The 22,745-nt window shown below is 37.8% G+C and overlaps 1 protein-coding gene across 1 annotated transcript in view; it reads right to left on the reverse strand.

Moving 5' to 3' along the window:
* Window positions 1–22,426, reverse strand: part of PTPRC (protein tyrosine phosphatase receptor type C) — a 123,094-nt gene extending 100,668 nt beyond the window's left edge. The window contains exons 1-2 of the mRNA XM_082857633.1: window positions 22,347–22,426; window positions 22,150–22,265 (exon numbers count right to left, since the gene is read on the reverse strand). Coding sequence (XP_082713759.1) covers window positions 22,150–22,222 — 73 coding nt within the window. The 5' untranslated portion in view covers window positions 22,223–22,265; window positions 22,347–22,426. The remainder of the gene's footprint in view (window positions 1–22,149; window positions 22,266–22,346) is intronic.
* Between the last annotated feature and the right edge of the window lie 319 nt (window positions 22,427–22,745).

Raw genomic sequence — 22,745 nt, forward strand, 5'->3', positions numbered from 1 at the left:
TCCAGACAGCAGTGTCACTTTCTCTGAAGTCTTTGTGGGGGACCTGAATTATCATGATTTTTTCAGGAACTAGCATCAGAACAGAAGAGCCATTTCATCATCTTGTCGTGTGTGTGTGTGTGTGTGTGTGTGTGTGTGACAGATGTGTTTCATTTAGTAGTCCCGGGTCATAAATACCAAAGTGTTAACCACCTTTTGGGGGGTGAGAGGCACAGAAAACTCATTACCTTCATCTGTAAAAGACCAAGCAAAAGGCTCTACAACACATACCACTTCACGTGGAATAAACACTTTTCTCATATACTAGAGACTGGTAAGTCATGGTGAACATTCTAGGCTATCCCTGTCATTCTGTCTCGAGGACGTAAAGCATTTATGTATCATGTTTCTTTCATGAGTACAGTTATTCACAGTGCATGCTGGCTTGTTTCATCCCCTCCTGATATAAGGAAGTAACACAATAAGGTATGACTCAAATTCAGTGGTTTGCCATTTTTCTCTCAGAATATCAGCGATCAGTATCAGTGTCTCTATACAAAACAGTCTAAAATATTCCCATGATAACAAGGTAGCTCAAAGAGTTCTAAGGGTTCATTCATTCATTTGTTTCCTGTGAATTCAACAAGGATGTGTTGAAAGGCTGCTCTCTAATGCAAAAGCATTTGCGTCTGAGGATGCAAAGCAAACAAGGAAAAGTCCCTCCTGAGAGGGGTTTATAGTATTGTAGGGAGAAACTAAAAGTAAATAAGGAAGGGCATTCCCATGACACAGGGATCAGAGGATGTCCCTGTGGGGATGTGAGAGGGCTGCAATCTACATGTACCCAACCTCTTCCCTACAAAAGTGAAAAAAAAAACGGGCTATGCCACAGAGCTTGTTACTTGGATACAGTTTACTTTAACACATTCACTGAGTATTTCTAAACATAATTAGACTACTTCTATATAACTATGGAAGAGATGCTAACCAATGTGTATTTTTAGGGGGCATGGAAGAAGCCAGTGGCAACAAGAAACCTGCAAGAATTCATTCAGGATGAGAGTGGGATGTTAATACATGAGCAGCAATTTTGAATGGGTAGGGGGTGACCAAGCCCTGCTGTGAAGGTGCAGCCCAGAAATGAGCATTTAGTAAGAATGGACTTTCCTCCAGAAGTACCAAATGGACTTCTGGTATTTCCATCTGGGTGGAGATTGAAAAAAAATAGAGCAAAATTTTTCTCACAATGTTTTGCAACTTCTGCTTCTGGACTCAGCGGTCAGAACGCAGAGACAGCAAGAGAGTTAAAAATGAAAACACTGTTTATTCTTTTGTAAATGACAATTGATTTTTACCCATAAAACTGAGTCTACCTCATTCAGGTACGTTTGGGATTTTACGTGACTATCTATAATAAATCTATTTTTATTTAAAATGAAAAGTAGTTTATTCTTGACATTCTTTATCTTAGCTTGGGGAGAAAGAGTCTTCCTTGTTTGACTCCAGTAAAAACAGGAAACAGAATGACTTATAAAAGTTGAATTTCTTTAATGAAAAAAAAAAATACTACAGCACCAGTAATCTGGTGAGAGTATTCAGTATCAGAAAAGCTTCTTTTCTCCAAGAGTTATCAACACTATGATTAGGGAAAAGACCCAGGTAATTTTCTCTGCTCTAATAACCAAAAGTTTTGGATATCAGCCCAAACTTTACTTGACTGGAAAAAGATAAATCAAAATCTTTATTCCAGATATTCATATACATATAGATTACTGTATATACAATTGTATACTATTTACACCTATTGGTGTAAGATGATCTTAATTCCATTCTATGCTGCATTTTAAATGTTCTATAAACACAAGAAATGGATCTAATTGAAACAAAATTTGCTTTCCCTCTCTAATTGAATCCCCTTGTTTAGTGCACTCTGCTATTACTCCCTGGTAGAAGTCTGCATACTTTAATAATTTACTCACAGGATGCATGCCTCCATTTTTTTTTTAATTTTTTAATTTAATTTAATTTTTTTTATACAGCAGGTTCTTATTAGTCATCCATTTTATACACATCAGTGTATACATGTCAATCTCAATCTCCCAATTCATCTCACATGCCTCCGTTTTTGTCTCCATCTGGTAGAGCATAACCAACGTATTTGAGCTCTCAGCTCCCACTCTATAGCAACTAAACTTTCCCTGCAAGCTTGACCTCCGCCCTCCACACCTCCATGATGTGCATTTCTTGTAAAATCTTACGTCAGTAAACTTCCTCAGGGAACTAGTAGCAACACATGACAAACACAGTAACTCTGTGGCATGCAGCAGAGCTGCATCAATTGCTAAACAAGTTTCCGAGGTCCTTCTGTAGCTCTGCTCTGAATGAGGCTCTCCTATTCTACTGGCAGGTATCTGGATTCAGTGGGAAAAAGAATTGAGGATGGAGGAGAGAGAGAGAAAGGAAAGCAACAATATCTTTTAGTTTAAAAACTGAGGATAATGGCTATCTATTTCTTCCACGTGCAAAGGATGCAAATATGTCTGTGACCCTTTTCACTATGAAACACTTAATGTTTGTTCTAGCACATCTTATCAGAAACAATTGTCCGACACAGTTGAAATGGTCTTAGAGAGGAACATGCATTGTGGACACCAAAGATTTGCAGCGGGTCCCTATTAATCTATGAAATAAAGACTGAATTGTTGCTGTACCTTTGGGACAACTGGTAAATACAGAGATCATTCTTACATGGAAAAAAAAAAAAAGATGCCACTTACAGTGAATACATTTTTATATTGTTTTGTTAAGCCTTCTTAAACCTTTCTAATATTTACTGTCTCATGGGTGTGAGAAAATTCTCACCTGTGAATATTTCTGATCTTCTAAGTTTCTAAAAAATCTATGTCCCTTTTGGTCACTGTAAACAGTATCCAACAAACTTCCTGCTTCGTGGGTCCTTCCTGGAAGCATCTAAGGGTCAACCCTGTAGTCCAGAATTGTACAGTGGTACTGCTGGGGGAGTCCTAAAGAAATGATTGCAACTAAACCACTAGTTCCCAAGGAAAGTGGTGAGGGCTGGCCATTTTGCCCTTGAGGGACATTTGGCAATGCCTAAAGACATTTTGGTTGTCATGACTGTGGGGAAGGGAAGAAGGGGGTCAGGGGTGCTACTGCATCTGATTTGTAAAGACGAGGGATGCTGCTAAACATGGTACAATGCACAAGACAGCCCAGTTATCTAGCCCAGAATGTCAATCATACTCAGGCTGAGGGACTGGAGAAGTGCATTTCACCAAAAAAGGAACTGAGGTCTGAGGACATCAAGTGACTGACCCAACACCACACATCAGAGTCTGAGTCTAGGCAACAGGAATTGGTGACAGAGTCAAGATTCAAAACTTGTCCCTAAACATCTAATCTGATACTCATTTCATTCTGTCAGGCAAATGGCTAAGTACCTGGTGGTGTACAGGACAAATTCTGGACCAAGGTCCCTCATTTTGGGTGTGACACAGGATAAGCCACTGAACACTCTTGACTTTCAGCTTTTTGTCTCGTAAAATAGATGAGTTAATGGGCTTTCCTGGTGGTGCAGTGGTTAAGAACCCTTCTGCCAATGCATGGGACACGGGTTTGAGCCCTGGTCCAGGAAGAGCCCACATGTTGTGGAGCAGCTAAGCCCATACGCCACAACTACTGAACCCCACACACCTAGAGCCCATGAGCCATAACTACTGAGCCCACGTGCCACAACTACTGAAGCCCGCACACCTAGAGCCCACGCTCCACAACAAGAGAAGCCACTGCAATGAGAAGCCCGCGCACCACAACAAAGAGTAGCCCCGGCTTGCTGCAACTAGAGAAAGCCCGCATGCAGCAACGAAGACCCAGCACAGCCAAAAATAAAAACAAATAAATAAATAAAATTATTTTAAAAAATAGATGAGTTAAAATAGATGATTTCTAAAGTCTTTTTATTCCTCTAAAATTCTATTATTGTATAAATAATAACACCTTACATTATAATAGTCTCCAGATTCCCTTTCTCTTTCTTTTTAAACTTCTCTAGGAATCCTAACCCAGAAAGAAGCAGGAAATATTGCTGCTGATTTAAACAGAACAAAACAGTGCCTTGACCAATATTCGGCTCTCAGTAAATAGTGAAGTGTACAATAAAATTCAGGAATAAAACGTATCCACATTGTCTATGATTTTAATAGGAAGACAAGTTTTTCTGGTCCTTTTATATCCTGTGTACATATTAACTTACTTTGACTGTATACATGCCACATAAAAACTTTTATAAAAAGAAAAGAAAAGCAGCCATGTAAGCAGCAAGATGTTGTTACTGAATTAATGGAATTTGTTTGACAAATATAATCCATTGATATATTTCCTGAGATAAAAGTTCCCCAGGGCTTCCCTGGTGGCGCAGTGGTTGAGAGTCCGCCTGCCGATACAGGGGACACGGATTCGTGCCCCGGTCAGGGAAGATCCCACATGCCATGGAGCGGCTGGGCCCGTGAGCCATGGCGGCTGCGCCTTCGCATCCGGAGCCTGTGCTCCGCAACGGGAGAGGCCACAACAGTGAGAGGCCCGCGTACCGCAAAAAAAAAAAAAAAAAGTTCCCCAAAGTCTTCACGGATCTGTAATTCGTTCTCAGTAATTTTAATATTGTAGACAAGAAAAATTAATCAGTGCTTTAAATTTTAATTTTCATACTCATACGTTTAGTGCAAAAGAGGGACCAAAGTCACTTGTTATGTACTATATTTTGAAGACTAAAAAGTTCAGTAGATTAATCGCTAAAATTGTAAAAGAGGACATGGGAAAAAAAAATGAAAATATGTATAGTTCTCATCTCTTCACTAAAAACAAAACTAGTACCTGTAACCTGTATGTATAAATTTGGGGGGTACCACGTAACCCCTAAGTCCTAATTTTAAACCCCTTTTCATTATAAAAAAAAGCAAAAGACATTTTACATGTCAGATTGCTGTTTCATTTCACTAGCTAATTTTTTTTTAATCAGAAGAAAATAAGCTATCATTTCTTTTCTTTTTTTCTTTTTTTTTTTCCATGAAAAGAATTTTAATCTGACCCATGTGCCATCATTATAGCACATTAACCTCTGGATGTTTTAACAACATTCTGATGGATCTTAAATCAATTAACACTATAAAGGAAAACATCTGTGGCCCTAATACTTTTTAGAGAGGTTCTTAATATTGTTTTTATAAGGAATTTAGAATGTATTTAATTTTTAAAAAGCCACTGAAACTTCCATAATTCACTGTGTGTTAAAAACAGTAGATATGAAAATCATGTCAATTTTATTAACAAACATGAAGCATGTGTATGTATAAGAAAGGATTATTAGAAAAGTCAGCAGAAGGAAATATTTTCCTGCCCATCAAATCCAGATGTTCAGCCCATAAAATGGAGACTTAGAAAGAAAGGCAGGTTATGGTATCTGATATCCTTAAGAAGTGTTACTTCTGAGAAGATTCATGGTCAAGGAAAGCCAAAATAGATTTTTTTTTTTTTTTTTTTTTTTTTTGCGGTACGCGGGCCTTTCACTGTTGTGGCCTCTCCCATTGTGGAGCACAGGCTCCGGATGCACAGGCTCAGCGGCCATGGCTCAAGGACCCAGCCACTCCGCAGCATGTGGGATCTTCCCAGTCCAGGGCATGAACCCGTGTCCCCTGCATCGGCAGGCGGACTCTCAACCACTGCGCCACCAGGAAAGCCCCAAAATAGATCTTTAAATGAATTATGTTTTACTTTTGTTTTAAAAGAATTGTAGTAATATTTTCTACATTCAATATGGAATGGAATAAAGAGTGAATTAAAATAAAAGGCACATGAATTTTTTTTCAGAAAGAACATTATGTAAATACTTGATTAACATTCGATTTAAAATATAAACGTTACTCTTTTAGCAAAAAATAGAACCACGATAAGCATTTTCTTTCATAAATTGACAAAACAGATACCAGAGCAAAGATTCCACAGAACCATGGTTTTGTGGGTTGCATTGATTTTTTCTTTTGTTAGTCCATTGCTCTTTAGCAAATACAGATGTTTGTAAAATAGTTTAATTACAAAATAGGAGTCCGCATTGATAGTGGCTGAACATTCCATGTTTCTGTGTTTTGATTTATAGATTAATATGCAAACATTTCTTGTTTTTTAAATAAAGATTTCAACTTTTATTTCAATTCTTAAAGTGAAAAAACAAAAGAGAAGCTAGTGATAATAGTAATAACAGGGACTTCCCTGGTGGCGCAGCGGTTGGGAGTCCACCTGCCAATGCAGGGGACACAGGTTCAAGCCCTGGTCCAGGAGGATCCCACATACCCTGGAGCGGCTGGGCCCGTGAGCCACAACTACTGAGCCTGCATTCTAGAGCCTGCGAGTCACATCTACTGAGCCCGCATGCCACAACTACTGAGGCCCATGTGCCTGGAGCCCGTGCTCTGCAAGGCCACCGCAATGAGAGGCCTGCACACCGCAGCGGGGAGTGGCTCCCGCTCGCCACAAATAGAGAGAGAGCCCACATGCAGTGACGAAGACCCAACACAGCCAAAAAAAAACCCACCAAACAGATAAGTAAATAAATTTATAAAAATAAAAACAGTAATAACAGAAATTGGTACTCCATAGTTTTCCAAATGCTTAGATAAAGTAAGAATCGCTTATGATTTCATTTCATTATACTTATGAAGTGCTTTCTCATCGATTTTCTGTAACCACCCCCTAGTTAGAAATGTAAATTTTAAAATTTAGTTTAAAAGAAGGCATTTTATTAAGAATAACAAAAAAAGTCATTTTGGATTCTTTGAACATAATATACTTTTTTTGTTGTTTTGAAAATTGACCAATGAAGATAGATGAGAAAAACACGTACAGCTAAATTGATGTTAATAGAAAATATCTTTAGTTTTACAATGCTCCTGAAAAATAGTGACAAAACTGGACGAATTTTACATCTGACAACTAAAGGTATTTTTATTATTCTTATTTCCCCATCTTTGAAGTTCTCCTTATATTGTATCTAACTTGTTCCACGTCCAGATTTTTGAGGTTCTACTTGCCTTTGGTCTCTCACTGGTCATCCCAATGGTTCTTTCATCCATGCCTTCTAGCTGCCCTCAACACAGCACCACCTTCTATTCTTAGAAGAGGGATAATCTTGGGTTTCAAAGGCTTTGGTGAGTTTCTGTTGTAGGTCATCCTGCAAATGTTCTTCCTCCCTGTAAGAACCTCTCTTTCTTGAACCTGTAGATGGACTCATGGGCTCCATTGTTCTAAAGTTACCAGGTAGCAAGGCAGCATCATAGGGGTTCACATCGAAAGGACGCTGAGTCCTCTATTATTTAGATGGAAAGTCATTTCCTTCATTCAAACTTTTATCCTTGAAGCAATGGGCAACTAAATTCATATTTGCTCCATAATTGAGCTCACACATCTGAAAATGGATTACTTAGGTTTACCAGGCTTTTATCTCCCTACTACTTACACACAGGCAGATTTTCTGCATTACAGCCGCTAGGCTTTCTGATTCAGTGATGCTACAGTCACATGCATGATTATCTATCTCCCCTGCACTAAGATACTGCCTGCAGTAAATTGGTCCTATTTCTCTCATCCCCTCTTCCGCCTTCTTCCACCTTGTGTGCACGTGTGATGAAGCAGATGTGCCTAAATGAAGCTTTACATCCGTATGAAAATGCAGCAGGGCCGGAAGAGAAAGCTGTACAACTTTCTCCTGTGCTGAGCCTTTTCAATACGATTTCATAATAGAGATCACAGTAAACTGCTAAAACATTCAATGTGCCCATTTTTCAACGTAAGCAAAACACCATCATACAAAAATAAGTATCAGTAATATTTAGATTACTTACTTTTTTGGTTTAACCTTAATTCTGCTCTCTGCTATTAAGACTAGAGAACAAGAATTGTTGGAACATTTATTTGATACTCTGAAGAATTCTGAATACAGAAAATGTAGAAAGAGGTGAGACCAGCATGGTGCCCGCAAAGCATCGTTCAGAGGGCCAGGCACACAGGAGGGGCCCTGGGCTGCTTCCCTTTCCTTCTTGGTCAATCTTAGTACTTACAATTAGAACAAGGAAAATGAAATTTAGCTCTTTCCTCTTAGGACACGAAAATCAGTACATTTTATGATCTATATTGGGAAACAAATTAACAAAGACAAGTATAAGCTAGACTTGATAATGGTTTGTGTACTTAAGTTAAACGAGATCACATTTATAAAACGTTCAGAGGAGTACCTGGTAAGCACTACTTTTCTTGCTAGCTAGCTACCAGTGACTACAAAAAATACATTGCCCTAAAGATCTTCTCTAAGCAAACCTGCCAAGTCTGATATTAAAATCTTATTTATGTATGATCTCATAAAGACAAATCCTTATTTGTATCCTGTACAATTATCAAGGCTATTAGGTTCTACCTAGTATAAGCCTATGTGATAACCAATTGTTTTCAATTTTCTCAAAGAAATGAAAGATTTAAAATTTGATTTAGAAATAATCCTCTTACAGCAAAAGACAAATATTATATGATAGTACCTATATGTGGAATCTAAAAAGTAATACAAATGAATCTATATACAAAACAGAAACAGACTCGCAGACATAGAAAACAAACTTATGGTTACCAAAGGGGAAAGGGAGGGGGGAAGGATAAATTAGGAGTATAGGATTAACAGATACACATTACTATACATAAAATAGAGAAGCAACAAGGGTTTACTATATAACACAGGAAACAATATTCAATATCTTGTAATAACTTATAATGGAAAATAATCTAATATAGCTAGATAGATAAACTGAATCACTTTGCTGTACATCTGAAACTAGCACAATATTGTAAATCAACTATATTTCAATAAAAAAAGAAATAAGCCTTTTATGTAACAAATTAACTCTCAACAAACCCCCAACCTGTCCTAATATTGGCTTAAATAATATTTAAAGATATTTTTATCAATATGCATCAAAACAAGGTCCCCAAAATGGACTCAACAGAGCATTGTCTTTTCGAGACATTCTCAGTTAAATTCCTAATTCATTAGTCTCTCAATACATTTTATATAGTTTTTATTAAAACAGATTATTTTAAGCTGTACCTTTTTTTAATAGCTAAGCTAACAAAGGATACATGTAAACATATATAGAGACATGTATAATACATACATTGAAGATATTCGATTCTTCCAAATATTGTTATAACTTCCTTCATACTTACTTTTGTGATAATATTAAAGTTAAAAGGGGATATTTGACAATAGTTAGTATGTTCACAATCACTGTTCCGTAACCTTTCAAGAGGAGACATGAATTTGGATTTTCAGTGGAATTTACTGGATTCTTATTATATGCCAGCAAACATGATAAGCCTTTCACAATCATCACTCCTTTCTTTCAACATCCCAAGCAAAACATTCTTCTCCTTTCCTCACTGACTGCCCCCTCTGACTCTCCTCTCCTAACCCCTCCTTCCAACCCCTTCAGACATGCAGTGTCCCAGGGCTCAGAGTCGGAGCGTCGGCACGTCTCCGTCTGAACATTCTTCTGACTCTCTCATAGTGGATCCCTCAGCTCTAAATCCCATCTGCACTACGACTCCCAAAGCTATGGCTCCGATCAAGACCTGATCAGCCCCTCACTCTTAACTCCAGCTGACTTCTTGGCATCTGTAGTTGGATGCCTGATGAGAATTCAAGCATTCACATGGACAAAGCAGACACTGGATTGTCTACCCCCAACTGGGATGTTTCCCATCTTAGTTGCTCATGGAAAAAAGAAAAAAAAGTCATTCTGAACAACTTCCTACTCCCCTTCTGCACAGCAACTTCTCCAGATCCCATGTGGATCTGTCCTTTTCTTTTACTGTCAACACTTGGTCCAGGTCCCCAACCCTTCTCCCTTCCACCAACTCAGCGGGCTCTAACTAATCCCCAGGCTTTGTCTCACCTCCAGCCTGCTCTCCACATGGCAACCAGGGTGGTTTCTTAATATGGAAAAGAGATTTGACCATTCCCTGCTTAAAAATTCCAAATGGCTTCTTCTCATTACACTTAGGGTGAATATAAATTCTTTCCTTCTGTTTCTCTCTCCCTCTTCACCACACACCACTCAGCCTTTACTCGCCACCCTGCAAGCACCCGGCCTCCTTTCTGTGGCTTGGACCCACCAATTGTTTGCTTTTTCCAAAGGGCCTCGCACCTGCCAGTTCCTCTCACCTGAATCTTTACATTCTCATCAGCCAACAAGTAGCTTCACGACACTTCCTCAAAGAAGCCTTCCTTGATCACTCTGTCTAAAGGGCCATTCATCCCCAAGTCTGGCCAGTCTCTGTCATATCACACTGTTTCATTTCCCAACACTCATCAATATCTGAAATTTCTCTTATACTTTTTTGGCTTTTTGTTATCTCTCTTGCTAAGATATAAGCTTCATGAAAGTTTTATTTACCACTATTTTTATTTACTACGATTTTTATTTCTGTTGTAGGTACCACTGTGTCAGCACTTTGGCACATAGTAGGGGGCTCTAAAATCAACTGACTCAAGGAGTAAATCGTCTCATGTAAGAGCTACTGCCATTATTCCCATTGTACAGATAATGAAGCTGAGAATTTAAAAGGTAATTTTCTTACATTTCATAATTAGAAAGCTCAGAACGGACTCCAGACAAGATGTCAAAGACTAATTTCTTAAGCACTTTAAAAGTAGAGCATGTCTGGGGCTTCCCTGGTGGCGCAGTGGTTGAGAGTCCACCTGCCGATGCAGGGGACATGGGTTCAGAGCCCTGGTCTGGGAAGATCCCACATGCCGCGGAGTGACTGGGCCCGTGAGCCACAACTACTGAGCCTGCGTATCTAGAGCCTGTACTCCACAACGGGAGAGGCCGCGATAGTGAGAGGCCCCCGCACCGTGATGAAGAGTGGCCCCCGCTCGCCGCAACTAGAGAAAGCCCGCGCACAGCAACAAAGACCCAACGCAGCCAAAAATAAATAAATAAATAAAATAATTAATTAAAAAAAAAAGAAACAACACCTTTAAAAAAAAATAGAGCATGCCTCAATCCAACATTTCTATAATTATCTCTTTAAATTACTTCCATCAGCTCCCTGACTCTCTTCTTTCCATCATCTGTCCCCTTCATGTCATCACTTCCTCTTACAGTCAAAACTCTGAACTGATGTCTTCCACTTCATTTATGTTTTCTTAGATATTATATATCTTGATCATACCTGAAGCATCAGTAAGTAAATTAAGAAAATAAAACAACCGAAAAGTAAAAAGACAGGGTTTATTAGGCATAAGTTAAAATCTTAGTTTAGAAACCAAAATGGGGATTTGGAAACTCAAGTTTAAGAAGTCAAAGTACAATATTTGGCCTGAATTATCCGGTTGGCAGCCCACATTCATCAGAGTAACCAAATAATACACATACTTTTTTCTTCACTTTCCCTTAAGTTATAGCCAACTTATTCCTGGAGTAGCAAACTGTAAGAGAGCTCTACCTGATTCATCTAATATGCCTCTTGGATGAGTATGAAAAGATTGTCTAGTGCCTACACTTCCTGGAATAATATGAAAACCTCATGTGTTTTCCATGATCAAAGTATTTGACAAATGTCAAGTTACTTCCCTTGCACTTCAAAAACAGCAACAAAAAAATCTAGATACTTTGGTACATTATTCAATGGCTTTCATTCTATGTAATATCAAAAACAATTTAGGGACGGGGAAGATCCATTACTTCCATCCTATCACTCACCTTGAGACAGACTGGGTGCTATGCCTTGTTAACCACCTTTCAAGACAATGATGATAACATCACTTTTGCATTATTAACATGGCATCAGCATTCATAGTACAGACAAATTAAGTAAAGATGCCTCTTTGCTTTTTATAGTTTTAGATCTCGCTAGGGATATAGAAGTGGCTCAGTATACAATGGTTCACTCATGCAGCTAAATCAGGTGCATGGGGATTAATGCATGTTTCACACAAATGACCTCTAAGCAACTACCAACTACCCTTCAGTCTTGCTGTGATTTGCCCACCATCATCATGTCCTCAATTACCTGGTTATTAAGCTGACCTTTCAGAAGGCTGAAAAAAATAGACCTAGAATCAGATAGACTCAGCATGAAATCTCAACCCTCACCTCCCCAAGTCTTACTCCTTATGAACTGGTAACCTTGGAAAATTACTGTGGAAGATCACCAAAAACAGTTGAGGTTTTGTTTGTGTGGCGTGTATATGTGTATGTTTAAAATTTCTCTCCAAATAAATCTTTGATTTTCAGTTTAAATCATAAAACAAACCAAAAACAAATTGAGGCTATTGCCTAGTTCTGCAGCTCCCAAACTTCTATCACCAAAAGCCTTCCAAAGGAATCTGGTTGGAATGGAGGCCTAAATGTAGTCTGGCAAGAATAGAGTTTTTACTTAAATAGTGTACTATATGCAGATTTTAAAGGAATAAGTTATAATTTATAGAACATTGAGAACACAAATAATTATCTGTTGTGAGGTAGACTATTCCTTTGAGGAGAAAGATTTTGAAGAATTTGGGAGATTTAAAACCCCATCTCTAAGCAGCCACTGCCTCACTGAGATTACAGACTTCACAAGGAGAGGAATGGGATATGGTATGCCCAATTCATGGAACAATGAAAACACTTATAAAATATTTGTTCATGAAATGAATAAATGAATAAATAAATAGGTTTAGCTAGCCTGGTAAAATGAAATACTCATGAAGTGTTTAGGTGATGGTATTGGTAATCTGATTTTTATTTTCCTATGTATTCATCTCTGTATTTCTCAAGTTGCCTAGAATAATCATGGTTTACTTAGGGAAAAAATAGGATATGCAATTTTATACACAGCATGTGATCGAAAGAGGGGAAGATCGGGAAAGAGAAAGAAAAAATGTTGGCAAAGATTTTAAAGCAATTTTTTTCTTTCTTCTACTTCCTGAAATTTTCTATCATGTAGAAATTTTGCCATGAATAGTTCACTTAAGAAACAACAAAAGGACAATTAAAATTGTTTGCCTGAGTTGTTAAGTATTTTCTACGTACAGGGGTGGGCTGCACTGACACACCATCCATTCATTCAACTCACTGGTAAATAAGAAGAGACCCAGGCTTCCCTGGTGGCGCAGTGGTTGAGAATCCGCCTGCCAATGCAGGGGACGCGGGGTCGTGCCTCGGTCCGGGAGAATCCCACATGCCGCGGAGCGGCTGGGCCCGTGAGCCATGGCCACTGAGCCTGCGCGTCCGGAGCCTGTGCTCCGCAACGGGAGAGGCCACAACAGTGAGAGGCCCGCGTACCGCAAAAAAAAAAAAAAAAAAAGAGACCCAGTGAAAACCTACACGAGCTCACCAGCTACTGTGAGAAACAGCCAGGTAAAGAGATCCCCAGAAGGTCAGAAGAGGACCTGTGCAGGTGCGAAAGGGGTGAAAGAGCAGAGGATGTGGAGGGCTGCCCAGAGGAAGTGACCTCTGAACTAAATTTTGAAGGGCAATTATAATTTGCCCAGTTTAAAAAAATTATGGAGGGAAGAAAACATGGAGGGGTGAGCAACAATTTGGAGACAGGAAAACATTATATTTTTAGGAAAATGCAAGTTACAGGAGTACATAGTACATGTCACAAAGTGGCCCCAGATAAAGCTGGAGAAATCTGGAGGGATTAAATTAGAACCGTGTGTGCCATGCTGTTTGCTTTCATTTTTCCTAAGTGCACAGAGACCAAAGGAGGATGATTTGACACCTTATTTTGACCTCATCCACCATTGTGCCTTGAGAACATTTTAAACTTGTGTTGATTCTTCTATTTGCTTTTTTTCCACCAGTTAGTAAGAAGTTGGTACAAATGAATGAGAATTAAAATACACCAATGCTAGACTATACAGCAGTCTAATAAGTGATACTAATGTTTCCATTGGCTACCTGAGAAATAACCCAAAACTCTCAAAATCTCAAAAAGGAATCTTGCTGAAGGAGCTCTCAATCACAAAATGGATGTTACTAATAGAAATATCAACACAAAATAGATTTGAGTATAGCCAGTGCTGCCCAATCTAAACTTTGACAAAAGTGAAAAATTATATTACATGACGTATTTTATGTGACATTGAAATGCAAAAAAAAAAAAAAGAAAGAAACCAACAGTGGCTAAAACTGCACACATGAAGTGTTATTTCTGGCTAAATAGAAAAATTAAAGCCTTTTTGGGCAATTTAGATCTGTGTGGTTTGACAAGAAAAATTGCACTTAGAAAATTAATAACCAGGCTTCCATGGTGGTGCAGTGGTTGAGAGTCCGCCTGCCGATGCAGGGGACATGGGTTCGTGCCCCGGTCCAGGAAGATCCCACATGCCGCGGAGCGGCTGGGCCCGTGAGACATGGCCGCCGAGCCTGCACGTCCGGAGCCTGTGCTCCGCAGCGGGAGAGGCCACAACAGTGAGAGGCCCGCGCACCGCAAAAAAAGAAAAGAAAAGAAAAGAAAAATAATAACCATAAAGGAAAATTCCCACAGGCATAAACTATAATCAGTAAAATGTGCCGTGGATAAAAATCAATTCATGAATTTAATAGCGATTGTAAAAATTAAATGAAAATAGATGCTGTTGAACGTTAGTTCAGTAAAATAAAAATGGAAAAATTGGTAATGATTTAATCAGGTTATATAAAAAATACTCAAGGAATTAAACTAGCTTAATGGAGGGGAATTTTTCTGTGAAATATATTTTCATGAAAAATTTATAAATGTTAGTATATTCTAATTAAATGTTTATATTCATAAATGTTGAGTCAAAACACCTTGAGACCAAAATCATGGGATCAGTATATTCTCTATCCCAACTGGGAGCCATTGAAGGAGGAATGTACAAAGGTGAGTTTTGCCTTCTACAAAGATTATCTTGGTAACAGCTGAAGGGAGACAAGGTTCCAGGCTATTAATGTTAAGACGCTGTAGCAGAGCTGTGATATGGAATGTATCTATAAACTATTTAAGAGGTAGAATCCAGAGGAGTCTGAAAATCCCTAAACTAGGCGATACAAAGTTAAAAACATTCAAAGATCTGTAAGAGTTTATTCCTCTTCCACACAGCCTTAAACCTTATCTTCTCAGAATCTCTCAAAGGAAGAGATGTGATTTGGGATCACGTTTCAACGGGAAAGAGCTGTGTGCTGTGATTTCGAGGGATTACGTAAATGAAATTTACAACTTTGCAGAGTACCTCACCGTTTTCAAAGCCGTGTCACAAATATTATCACGTTTAATGCTGACAACACTTTGTAGATGAGGAAATGGTGTATCAGAGAAGGAAAATGATTTGGACCCAGATCACACTATTCATAGAATTTGCTTTCCAAAATATTTCTCGTTCCACCTGCCATGGTTTTCTCCAACCTGGATGGCTCCTGACTCATTTCCTATGATGCTTAGTATTTCTTTTATCAGTAAACAAATTATGGTCTTTTTCTTTAAGTGGAAATATTTAAAATATGGTGACCACACTTTATTTCTTGATTTTGTCCCTTTGATAACCTCTTTTATCGATACATCATTGTTATTTGTATAGGTGTCTCTAATCTATTTTCATGACTATCAGGACATTTTGTTTTAATTTACAAAGCAAAGAGTTTCTTCTTATCTACCAGTGATTTTTGTTAAGTTCACTTTAATTTCCTAACACTACCTCTGAGTATGATGCTGAGTTGTCCTCGACTCAAGTTCTGCTCTCCAGCAGATCACTTTTTCAGATGGTTGATGAATTTCCTCCAGTTGCTCACATTTTGGTTGTTGGAAGCAAATTTTTGAATATATGAATGGCAATCATTTTCATTTAGATATCATCACATGGGGTTACAACTTTATCACACTTGCGATATATTTATAGGAGAAATTGAAGTTTTAGTAAAGCCACTTTTTTCACTTCAGATACCTGTGTCTCATTTTTAACAGGAAATGAATGTTTAATCTTTCAACACTGTGTAAGTGTGCACCGTAAAAGATGTTAAAGTGTGTTCGAGTTTGGGTCTTCAGTACAGAACCTAAGAAAAAGCATTGATAATCTTGTTGAGTATCTTTTCAGAAGGGAATCAATTGAAGATAAAGTGAACGAACGTGAAAGATTCTTGACTATTTCCCTAACACTCATTTTATATATATTTATGCTTGCCCCAGCTGAAAGAGAAGGAAGGTTTTCATTTCTTTCTTTATTTTTGCTTGTTTCTGTTGTTTTCCTGAACACATAATACTCTGCTTACAATAGCCATTCCCTAGACTCTTGAGAGACTGAAATTGGAATAACATATTGACATATAAAAGGAATGCACATTAAAGATTTTAGGCAATAATTAAATATTTTCTTATCTAAATATTGATTACAGCCATGTACACAAAATCTATGAATTACTGTAAATTTTACTTCTGTATATTGCAGAATTGTGTAGAAATAGATATCACATGGTATTGTTAAATGAATAGCCTGCGATATTGTATTTTTTTCTTTATCCTTCCATAAGACTATCCTTTTTTTTAATTGAAGTATAGTTGACTTCATTATTGTGTTAGTTTCAGGTGTACAGCAAAGTGACTCAGTTGTACACATATATATATTTTTTAGATTCTTTTCCATTGTAAGTTATTACAAGATATTGAATGTAGTTCCCTGTGCTGTATAGTAGGACCTTGTTGTTTATAAGGCTACTATTTTTATGCATGCAAAAGTCATAGCAATAACTCTTTGGTGATCAGCAACTAGTATGTGGTTGGGTGTCTCGTACTGACAAAACTACTTACACAAGATTGAAATTAAGTTTAAACTGAGGTTAAGTGAAATTTCCATTCTTTTCTCCTGTCTAACAATTCCTATAGACTTATAAGATGACTGAAAAAGATCAAAGATCTGCAGTGATGACGAATTTCTTTCTCTGCACCAGTAACTCTCATATACACATGGTCTGTAAACAAAACCCTGCAACATGAATGCTGCATGCACCTTCATCAACAAAGTCAATCAACCTGACTACAGATCTCTGCCCTTCACCTGCTCAGATTGAAATTCTTTATCACATTATCTAGTAAGAAATTATGCTCAGACTCCTACAGGCTTTCTGTGCACACAAAATGCAACTGGCAGGGTGAGCCGTTTTCCATCTGCCTTTCGCAACAGTCCCAGGTCAAGTGCTACCCACACCAGTATGTGCCAGGGCTGGACCTGACTCTGGTGTCTCATTCCCCTGCTACATGAGTCCCTCCCTCCCTATTCCTTACTTTTCCTCCTGTGGACGTCTGGATCTGAAGAACAAAACAGACTCATCAAATGAAATGCCACTAGCGAGAATGTCCAAAGAGTAGGTCGAGGAAAATTTAGAAACAACATATGCATGAACTATGGATTTTTAAGAAATCAGGAGGCTCTTTCCAGAGAAAAGGTAAAATAAGGAGATGAAAGAAGGAAATGGGGTGGGGTTGGGGGGAAGGGCAAAGCCTGTAAAGATCTAGATCTAAAATGATTCTACTTAATCTTGATAAAATTGTCCAATGGCCTCCACCTTCCACTTCGCCTCTGACTAGTTTTTTCATTTCATGTTTTTCCCCTCTCTGTCCTTTCTTTCTGAAAATTGTCTTACCCTCCTCCTTCTCCTCTATTATTATAATCTGCAGTTTCATCAAAAAATGCCCATTGCTTTTTCAGTGTCTGGGAAGAAATCAAGCACAAATGATACAAAAAAGGCATAAGACGGTTTCTGCTATCATGCAGGTTACAATGGCCGTAATGCTCTGATTGGTAAACAGTAATGCCAGCAACAGCAAACTGAAATAGTATGTGAAAAATGACAAGGAAAGGTGTTAAAAAGTATCCAAATTCAGTGGAGATGTTTTGTGGCAAGAGTGATGAAAGAGAATTTTAGAGGGGAAGTAGGATTGGCGCAGTGCCTTGGAGGTCTTGAGGAAGTGTAGAGCGGCAGGGTGTTGAAACTACCTGCTGCTTGTTCTATTTTAGTCAATCATAAAAGAAAAAGAAAAAAAGATCCCTGCCCAGCTCCTGCCATGCTCCTAGCTCATCGGTGGACTCAGTTCTTCTGGCAAAAGTTTAGAATAGAAACCAAGGCAACGAAAAGATGTCGGAGGGTTTTTTCCTCTTTGATTTTATATTTTTAAGCTGTAGGGTGTGAAAAGAAATGGACAGATTAGGATACTACTACAACACTGCAGGTGAAAAGGGATAAAGTTGTGAATTAAAGGGATGTCAATAGAGGTGGGGGGGGGCGAAGATTTTAGAGATCATTACAAAGTAAAATGATAGGACTTGGGGAGCATTTAAATATATATTTCAGATTTTCTTTCTCCCTCTCTCCCTCTCTTTTTTTCTCTTTTGCAAAAACACAACACAGTAAAACAAGATTAAATTTAGGAAAGGAGGTGGTGGGGTGGTGGTGGTGGGGTGGTGGTGGTGGGATGAATTGGGAGATTGGGATCGACATATATACACTAATATATATAAAATAGAGAACTACTAAGATCGTGCTGTATACAAATAAATAAATAAAGTAAAATTAGAAAAAGTAAAAAGCCATAAGCCCTCAGCACACAGGCTAAAATAATTTTGCTTAGAGACTTTGCCTCAATACTGTTAGAGTTCTAGAATAGCTCTACATCACCGTCTGTTTGACTGAGAAAGTTAGGAATGAAACAATATATCTGGGTTTCATGATTTAGTTGGAAAATGTTGTGTTAAATAAATATTAAGCACAAAAATCTAACAAAAACAAAGGAAAGGAGGTAGGTTCCACCTTCTGAGGGGTGAGTCTGGACATGGAGAATCAGGATCATCAGTACATAGTAGGTGATGATAAGGAACTCTGAGTTTAGGAAATAAGAATAAAACAGGCCGAAGGGGCTTCCCTGGTGGCTCAGTGGTTGAGAGTCCGCCTGCCGATGCAGGGGACGCGGGTTTGTGCCCCGGTCCGGGAAGATCCCACATGCCACAGAGCGGCTGGGCCCGTGAGCCATGGCCGCTGAGCCTGCACGTCCGGAGCCTGTGCTCCGCAACGGGAGGGGCCACAACAGTGAGAGGCCCGCGTATCGCAAAAAAAAAAAAAACAAAAAAACAGGCCGAAGATTGAGGCCCATAGAACTCCAATATTTAAAAGTAGACAAATGTAGAGAACCAGTAGAGAGATGATAGACAAACAGACCAATATACATACATAAATATATAATGTTTGTGTATTATATAACTCACACACACACATATATATATATATGTATATAAAACTCATCTATTTATGTGTGTGTGTCTGTATATGCATACAAACAGTGTAGAAATATCTATGTTCTTACAGTACTTAATTGTCACTGGTAGAAGGATACCAAGTAGCCCAGAACAGAGCAAAGACCCAGCTCAAAGCTGAGGGCTCTGACCCTGTGCTCAGTCACGTAGAGAAAGGGAGGAAAAGGAAACCAGACCCCTAACCTCACCTCACCTTCCCTCTAACCAAAGGCATTTCAGAGTCTAGCGATGGTAACAAACCCAGGCAGATTTGTATTAGGAAAATGTTTTCCAAAAGATCAATATATAATCATACTCACCACCCCCAAACTCTACATTGTATTTAGAACTTAAGAGGATTGCTGATCAAATTCAATTCATAACTAGTTTTGAATACCTTCAATGGGCAAGGCAAGGTACATGCTTGGAACTAAGAGCTCTTTCTTTTTTACTTAGATGGAAAAATGAAAACTTATGTCCAGGAAATGACTCTTAACTGTTATGACTCATAACTCACATAACTCATGTATTCACGGCTGTTATGGTGTGAAGCCGTAGCTTCTGGCACTACTTTGTTAGAGCCAGAGATCACTCACTCCTACCTGCATGCTTGAAACCATCACTGTCCCCCAGAATTATTTAGAAATTTTAAACAAAGTGTTGGTTTCCGGTTAACACGGCAAAGAGGCACAGAGCAAATAGATCAGACATTTATGTAAAACTCAGCCAGCGATGTTACTCTGCGCTGGCAAAGTGTAACTTTGCCCATATTTTAGAGATTAAATAACACATCTGAGTTGTGCAACAATTTATCCACTGAAGTCACTCTCCATTTGGCTCTATTTCTTTATGCCTTTAGAGTTCACAGTATAAATTTGAGGTCTAATATTTCCTATAAACACGAAACTCAACTGAACACATTAAAGTAAAACATATAATGCAACTCATAGGTTGCTAATATAGAAAAATATATCATTTAAAGAATTAATAATTTCCAAAATTATACAGTGAATCCCAAAATCTCTCTGGGGACTTCAAAGTATGATAAACAAGATTTGCACACCTAGATAATTATATCTATATATTTTTTCTAAAAATGAGTATGTTTGCTCTCCATATTTATGTGAGCAGTTGAAGTGAAACTTGGTTTTCAAAATAAATCTATGTATATCGATACATTTATTTATAGTATAAACTATTCAGCCCAATTGGTTTAAAGGTTGCTAGATCATTTTATACTCTTATTTTGATGATAAATTTAAAGAAGTTTCTTATGGTAAAAATCCTTAATAGACTGTGTTGAAATTTTTATGGTGGTTTGCTCTGTGGCCTATAAAATATTTGAGAATTTCTTGATGCTCATTCAGAAATGTTTTCCAACAGTTCCTGAGTGGGAATTTTTAATGGAAATTTACTCTGACTTATGATAATACACATATTATTACCTTATTAAAATTATTATTCTTTATAATTTGGCTTTTATTATTATAACCAACTTTATAGGAATGGTAACTTGGTAAACATTTTCTGTACTAAGACAAAATGCTGTACCTATATAAAAAATGTTTAATCCGTTTTTGCAGTTAAAGAAAACAGACAAAAAAACCACTACCCACGCTGCTTTCTACTGTCCTTGGTTACACAAAATGTAAATTAACAATGTAGCGTGCTCAGAAGGTAGCTACTGCCCTGCCCTTTAGAGAAAAGGAGAGCAGTAGAAAGTCAAAAAAAGATTTCAAAGTGAATTACAATCAGCAAGATTTTTAAAAATACTTTTTCCTGTTTTCTTTTCTTTTTTTTTTTTACTTATTTGGAAATCTACAAAAATACCATTTAAATATCTTTTCAATAATAAAACATTGCTTTTAGATTCTACACCATAAGGAGTAATATTGCATATCAACCAAAAATGTACTCATGACCCAAACTGAAACCGTTCAAGAAATGTACATTAAATGGACCATAAGTGTACAAAGATCTCAAACGTGAATAGGTACCAGAGGTCCTATTAGTTATAGTTTCCTATAGAATACAGCATTTGCATGATTCTTAAGAGTTCAAGTATTTTTATCTCGTCAAGGCGCTACTATTTACCCATCACCCAGGAAGGGCGGCGGCCCCATAAGAATTTTCAAAGCAAATAAGCATTAAAACGACTGTAAGGGACCAAACCCTTGATTTAAAATACATTCTGTGATAAGAATTTGCAGAAAGTTAATATTTAATTAAATACCCAATTGTATTACTTTAAACTACCATACAACTAAGTATTCAATAAAATATTTCAGTCATAATCAAAATTTGAGGAAGCAAACTACTGGTCTGAAAAAAGGGAGTGGCTTGCATGCAAGCAAAGACATATTATGATTTTTAAAAATGCATTTTTTGTTGCAAAGATAAAAATTTACTTCTTTTGTCATTAAAATTTCCTTAGACATTCATAAACTTGTGTTTGTATATTTTGAGGGTTAAGTAATAGCTTTTGTAATATCCAAGTTTGAACAGTTTGTAAACCAAGATACAGAGAGACAATGTTTGTAAACCAAGATACAGAGAGACAATGTTTGCCTTTTAAATCGTGATTTTTTTTTTGGCCAAACATGTATGCCTTTTTAAACAGAAACAATGTATTCTGTCACATAGCAAGCCATGTCCCTCTGAGGTACAATAACCTTGACTGTTTTACAGTTGGCTTCCTCACCTCCAGTCACCAATGCTTAATTTATTTTTATGTCTATTTCAAACCAATGACCTTACACACACACACACACACACACACACACACACACACACACTAACTAAGGAAATATGAATTTCCTCGTACTTACCTGTAACCAACACTACAGTGTCCAGAAAGGCAAAGCCAAATGCCAAGAGTTTAAGCCACAAATACATGGTCATATCTGGAAATCAGTCGTATTCCTGTGAAATAGCATGCGTCCTTCTGAAAGGCAAAATAATGGTTATTTCCGCAAAAATGTTTCTCTGTAAAACTGAATCAAAAAGAAAAGAAATGAATGCATACTCTTCACTGGTGTCTTATCGGACAGGGAGCAATTTCCTCCTTTGCTGAGAACAAACCACTTGCTGCTAGGTAGTGATGTCAGATTCGGTTTTACTAACTTCTCCAAAAATGCTGTAAAGCGTCCTCATTGCAGGAAGTCAAGAAAGTTGTTCCAAGTCACTGCAAAGGCGTCTTACTTCCTTAACCCAAGTGATTAGACTGAGTTAGCAGGCCTTTCAAAAGATGTTCCCTGCAAGGAAGATGTGTTTTTAGTATCCAAATAACGCTCCCAAACAGTATCCATTACAACCAAAAACGAATATAACCCCCCCTGAAAAATCCGTAACATTTTTACCTAAAAGATGAGGAAACATAGTCAGCATGGCTACAGCAAAATGGGGGTTGGCAAGATGATACACT

Source organism: Leucopleurus acutus, assembly GCF_964270905.1.
Source record: "Leucopleurus acutus genome assembly, chromosome: 2".
NCBI classification, from domain to species: Eukaryota; Metazoa; Chordata; class Mammalia; order Artiodactyla; family Delphinidae; genus Leucopleurus; species Leucopleurus acutus.